The 6865-nt window shown below is 38.4% G+C and overlaps 1 protein-coding gene across 1 annotated transcript in view; it reads left to right on the top strand.

Annotated features, from left to right (window-relative positions):
• Window positions 1-5108: 5108 nt before the first annotated feature.
• MS4A5 (membrane-spanning 4-domains, subfamily A, member 5) overlaps window positions 5109-6865 on the top strand; it is a 36789-nt gene continuing 35032 nt past the window's right edge. The window contains exon 1 of the mRNA XM_006875035.1: window positions 5109-5261. Coding sequence (XP_006875097.1) covers window positions 5109-5261 — 153 coding nt within the window. The remainder of the gene's footprint in view (window positions 5262-6865) is intronic.

Below are 6865 nucleotides of genomic sequence, written 5' to 3' on the forward strand. Positions count from 1 at the left end.
ACATCTATTTTGACCTTTTCCTTCTTTCTTGTCTTCTTAATGACGTTTTGATTTCTTCATGTATGATGTTCTTGATGTCATCCCACAACTTTTTGGTCTTCTGTCTTTAGTATTTAATGTATAAAATCTGTTCTTCAGATGATCTCTAAATTCTAGACTGTATTATTTAAATGTTGTCATTTTTAATCTGAATTCATGTGTTTGTGTGTTAACCTATACAGTTTTATCCTGTGTAGTTTTCTGTAACCATCATCACAGTCAATATATACAACTATTCATCACCACAAAAGGACTCCCTCATACTACTTGTTTGTACTCATCCCATCTCTTTACCTTGGAAACTACTAATCTGTTTCCCATTTCTTCAAATCCAGCAACCTCGGAGAACACCACACAGTAAATGAAAAGAATACACCACATGTAGGTGCATTAAAGTCAAACAACTGAGAAGCAAAGACAAAAAGAAAAGCCTAACAGCAGCTAGAGAAAAAGACAATCATTACAGCAACAGCTTTTAAAAACTGTTGACCAAAGACATTGCAAGGCCGAATACAATGACAGGAAATCTCTAAAATTCTGAAAGAAAGACTAATGTAAAACTACCTTTATATATCATGACAGAGAGGACAGTCTCTTGCTCTTTATCTTGAATTATATCATTTGTGTCCCTTATTTCATGGGGGTTGGAAAAGGGAATAAGTGGATAAAAAGACCATCAGACTACACGAGACAAGGTATCTTTGTTTAATTATGAATAGAAGTCTGGATAGTAATAAAGAGAGAATCTAATACCTATGAATAAGACAAAAATTAGGAATCAGAGAATTTCTACTTCCTGCTTTTGTACGTACTGTGGAAATGTTTGCTCTTTTTTAAAATATGTTACATATGCAGTGTTTATTACTGCTACTGTAGCAGAGTGAGGAGTCAGGGGGATTACCAGCAGGCCATTTCAATAAGGAACGTTTCATCAAACATAGAGCAGAAGCAGGTAATCACAGCACAAGACCACTAGGCAAAATATAAACCCTAGCTGTTTCACATTCCTCATACCACTTGCTCCCACCAAGAAATTCCTGCAGGTATTTGAAAGGACACTGGATTTTATTATCATTCATGGGATAAGATATAGCACCATTGCTACTTACCATTCAAAGAGCAAGAAAAAAACTAGAATGTGAGACCCCTAGAGTGTAATGGCTACACACCATGGTGCCTACAAGCTACACGTTGCCTGGACCATCACATTCTTCTGTTACCAGTTATCATTTCTTTCCCTGAGCACCTTGGTTGTTGTCATGATACTTGTTTATTCAAACCCCATTCAGGAGAACATAGAACAACTGCTCCAAATTTTTCTTACAGAGATGATAACATGTCAATGACTCCTACCTCATTATTCTTCTGTTTATTTGCATTATCTTGACCTTTAAGGTAAATGTGAAGATTTTACCTATGGTCTAAGTATTTTTAAATGTATTCCTGAATGTCAAAAAAGTAAACCAACTTTCAACACTTCCTTGTCTTGCTTTAGATATCTGAACTGTTTTTTGATGTCCTAGCATTATAGTTCCTTCTGTTATCTGCAGTAGAGTCTTGATGTGGCTCTTTAGGATAAGCACTGGACCTCAAGGTCAGTTTGATCTCACTCTCCAGCTGCTCCTTGGAAACCCCATACAGGGTCAATATGAATCAAAACTGACTCAACAACACTTAACAACAATAGCATTATCTACATTGGAGTCCTGGTGTGGTGCTATAGGATAAGCACTGGACCACAAGGTCAGTTTGAACCACAGAAATGCATCAGTCACTCCTTGGAAACTCTGTACCTGGTTGCTAGGGTTGAAACTGGCTCAACAACACTTAACAATAACAAGCTAGATGACAGGAGCACTGGTAAAGTGAGATTGCTATCCACAAATATGAGGGTTTCTGCTACTATGAAGATTTTGTTGTTGTTGTTAAGTGCCTTCTGAAAGGCAGAACCTGATCAGTAGTCCTGGTTCAGTCAGAAACCTTGGGCAAGTCACACCCTGCCTATCTTGGTTTCCAGGGAGCTTGAACCACCAACCTTGTAGTTTAAACTTACCTTGCAGTCCAGTGCTTTAGCCCACAGCACCACACCAGGACTCCTGCCTCTGAAATCCTATACAGGATCACTAGGAGTTGGAAGTGACTCCACGGCACACAGTAAGTAGGTGACATATGGTCACATCAGTTGATGGCTGCTGTTTTACTCTCTTAAGCCCCTAGATAGTACAAACAATTTATGCTGGAATCCTAGTGTAGAATCATATGATAAGCACTGGACTGCCAACCACAGGATCAGCAGTTCCAACCCACCAGTTCCTCCTCGGAAACCATAGACAGAGTCACTGTAAGTCAGCATCAACTCGAAGGCACTTAACAGCAACAATTAAGCTAAAAGTTAATCTAACCAAGAGTGCTGCAGAAGAAAACCCTGGCAGTGTGATTACAGTCAAGGAAAACCTATGGGGCAGTTTTACTCTGCAACACTTGAGGTTACCATGAGAAACAATCAACTTGACAGCAATGAGTTTTTGTTGTTGTTGTTGCTATACTCTCTAGAGTTGGGGCATGAGTCTTGAAAGGGGAAGGATGGGCTTTGGAATCTATGTCCATAAAGGGAGGTGGTGCTTTAAAATGTTTTAACTGGATAGTGGCTAGATGTCAAGTTTTCCTAAATATGTTCAACTTTGGAAAATCTGAACAGAATGGGATGACAAGGATGACAAGGTAGAATGCAAATATGGACACAAAATCCCCTCCTTTTATCCATGTCCTTGCTATGTGCCAAAACAGCTTCTCCCAGGAAAATATGGAATTTCTTTCCCAACTTTTTTGAGTCTTGGTTGGCCATGCAACTTGTTAGGCCAATAGACCGTTGGTTGTTGGTGGTGATTGTGTGCCGTGGAGTCGGTTCCAACTCATAGACACCCTGTATAGAGTTTCTGAGTCTGTAAATCATTACTGGCGTAGAAAGCCTCATTTCTCCCGTGGAACCACTGGTAATTTTGAATTGCTGACCATGAGATTAGCAGTCCAACTCGTAACCACTTCGCTACCAGAGCTCCTTAGCATTTTCTCAATCATGAATTTGAAAAGCACTTGTGAATTCAAGGAGAAACAAGAATCTGCCAACTTTCAGATATTTGACTGAGGCATCAGCCCAGTTACTCACTAGTTGATCCAGATGTATCATAACCTAGCAGAAAACAGTTGCATTGGACCAGCCGTATGACTTATGAATTGAATTGCATCCCACAGTAAATGTGTCAGAATCTTAACTCCTATACCTGTGGATGCAATCCAGTTTGAGAACAGGGTCTTCTTCATTATATTATTGAGGTCAAATCAGTGTAAGATGTGCCTTAAGTCAAATCGCTTTTCAATTATAGAAAGAACAGATTAACTACATAGGCAACCACAAAATGAAGGAGATAAATATCACATGAGCACTACCAAGGAATCCTGATAAGAATTTTCCCCGAGAGAGAGCCTTCCCCTACAGCCATTGCCTTGTGCCCTAGCCTTTTAAACTATGAAAAAACAAATTTCTATTTTTCAAAGTCACCCACTTGTAGCATTTTTGTTATAGAAGCACTAGGAAACTAAACGGTGACTCACAGAATTGTGAAAAAATAAAATGGTCGTAATTTGAAGATAATGAGTTTTGGGGTGGTTTGTACTAATTGTACAGTAGCTGTTGCTTGCTGCTAAGTGCCACTGAGTCAGTTCTGACTCACAGTAACCCTGCATAGGGTTTCCAAGGAGTGGCTGGTGGGTTTGAACTGACAACTTTGTAGTTAGCAGTATAGTGCTTATCCTACAGTGCCATACCAAGATTCTTATTACATAGCTAAGGTTAATACATTTACATAGAACAACAATGAAATGATGGACTGAATTGTCTCTATGTATACTTCAAGAAATGGCTAACTCATTGACTACCTAAAATGAGGGGGCGATAATGGCACAAATTGACTGGCTTACAAGGTTTCAAGAGGGAGTTTAGTTTAATAGTGGGTGGGGGAAAGAGTCCCCATTGAATAGTTTTCATCTTGTCTAGATGAGTCTGGTTAAAAGAGATGGCGATAAGATTCTTATGATTCAATAGTGAGTAATTGTTATCATGACTAATTACAACTGTCACATTGTAAACGTAGAAGTTTTGTACTGAAAACAAGGGAGTAGTTAATCTTACAGTCCAGAAACAAAGGATCCTAGGATCATCAAGGAGGAAGAGCACAAGCAGAATGTGAGACCTTATCCAGAGAAGCAGCGATACCAGAGATGGAGGCAGAGATGGGGACAAGGAAAGAGGGAGCAGCTGCGGACTCTAAATTCATGGGAAGAGAGGGACAAAGAGATGACTGCCAAGAGGCAGGCTTGCAGAATGTGCCCTTTGGTGGTATAAATTATTATATATGCCTGAGTGTTTAAAAAAAAAAAAAAGAGCTAAAGTGAATAGAGAGAAATACTGCTACCTGTTAGTACATGGAGGGGATTATAATCATTGTAATGAAACAAGGTGTATGATTGGATGTAAAACTGATGATCTATACTGTAAACTTTCACTCAATCGACAACAAAAACCTTTAAAAAAATTTTTTTAAAAAAAAGAAGAAATGGCTAACTAACTCTTTGGTCTGAGAAGTTTTGTTCTCTATCTGTCTGAATATCAAGAGCTGAAATAAATATTCACAAATACTCATTTACTTTGGAAATAAAATGTCTCTGTGGGTCACCTACACCAGCCTAGTCATTGTAGATATGAGGAAGTTGAAACCAAGAAAGGGAGGGTGTGGCTTGCCCAAGATAACAGTGAGTTTCTGACTGAATCAGGACTACTGATCAGGTTCTGCCTTTCAGACCTGGACCTTTAATCTTCAAGCCATCTTGGGATCTTGGCCAGTCCTGAGATTCCATGACTCTGTGACTTTATGGTTCTATAATTCCAAGACAAAGCACAACAATGCCAGTGCTCCAGGCAGCCTTAGCACAGAAGAAGAACATGGTCTGAACAAGGACAGAAACACCAACCAAGTAATTTTCTTTCCTTTTCAAATATCAACTATATCATCATGGCTTCAAGCACCACACACAGTCCCATGCTTCTGGTGTTTCCTCCAGAGCTCGCTATTTCTAAATTGCAACAAACGGGCCTAATAGCCACACCCTATGTGCCTAGAAATGTCTTTTCAAAAATACTTGCTTCAAACCTGAAAATATTTGGGGTAAGTAAGACTTTTCTCAAAGTACACTGTACTGAGGGATAAGGGGGGAAGGGAGAAATATCTGTTAGCACATGTTTAATGTAATAACCAATTTCATTGTTTATTTCCATTCAATTCAAGAAATACAAATCACATTTCTGCATCCACTAAGCACAAAATTAGGTCAAGGTGAAAATACAAGATGAATAGCCAAGGTCCTTGGGTTCTTGAAGGCCACAAAGTAAAATATTTTCCAACTGACCATCTATGAGATTTAACCAGTCAAATTCAGAGAAAAGGCAGGAGTGTAAGTCGCAATGATAATGATTATGTAGAAGTCAATAGACAAGGTCCCTACCTGGGCTACTGAATTCCATGGTTTCATATTTCCCCAATGTAAAGTAAGAACTCAGTTTAGTAGCATGACCTGATATTTCATATTTCGGCTTTTTTTTTTTTCACTGTGATGTGCCGTGGAGTCAGTTCCAACTCATAGCAGCCCTGCATAGGGTTTCTGAGACTGTAAATCTTTATGGAGCAGAAAGACTCATCTTTTCCCCATGGAACAGCTGGTAGATTTGAATTGCTGACCTTGAGGTTAACAGCCTAAGTCATAACCCCTACACTACCAGAGCTTCTTTCTTTATACTATAAGTGCTCATTTCTCCATTCATTCATGGTTTCCATAGACATTAGCTGACTGTTTTTGATTTACCAATATTTCAGACAATGTGGAGGCTCTATATTGCATTGAGTCTATAATAGTTTAATTAGAAAACATTTGTCCTTCCAAAGCCTATCCTCTGAGAATGAAAATATAAAGTGATGTTTGTTTGTATTTTGTTTTCCTCAGAAAAAAAGTAAAGAGGCAGAGAAAGATAGCCTGCTTATACGCAGGAGTGTGCCATTAGTCTATCAGTTCAAATATAATGGAACCCAAATTTCTGGTAAAGACTTATATTTCAACAAATATTTATTGACATCTGCAGAGGATTGTATTAGACACTGTGAGAGTTATAAAAATAAATGAAGCCTATTCTCTTTCATTGAAGAGAATAAATCTATAAACTCCAAGTAATAATAATATTAAAATATTTATAATTACAATTCAAAGTAGCATTTAAAAAGGTACATAAGTGATGGAGGCAGGGCAAGGAGTGGAGAACACAGAGAGAGTGGAAACAGTTACTTACAGCTACAAGTAAAGAGTCAGCTTCACAGCAAACTAGTCACTTAAACTGGATTCTGAAGAGGAAAGAATTTCGATACATGGAAACAAAAGGTAAGTATATGCTAGTTGGAAAAAGAACCATGAACAAAAGCATATGGTAGCATCGTATAGGAATTGCAAAGGAGAAAACAAATTAGGCTTCAATGATAAGTTTTGACATGAAGTTGTCTCATTATTTTTAACTAGGCTTAAAAGATGCAAGGGAGTTATGATGTGGTGCCATAGAATAAGCACTATACTGCTAACCACAGGTCAGTGGTCCAACCCCATCAACCACTGTTTGGAAACTCTAAACACAGTGACTACAAGTTGGAACCTATTTGACAGCACTCAGGAACAACAAGAGGATGTAAGAGGGTTAAAAACAAAACAGAGAAATAAGAAACAACCAGAA

The sequence above is a fragment of the Chrysochloris asiatica genome, unplaced genomic scaffold, assembly GCF_000296735.1.
Source record: "Chrysochloris asiatica unplaced genomic scaffold, ChrAsi1.0 scaffold00310, whole genome shotgun sequence".
NCBI lineage: Eukaryota > Metazoa > Chordata > Mammalia > Afrosoricida > Chrysochloridae > Chrysochloris > Chrysochloris asiatica.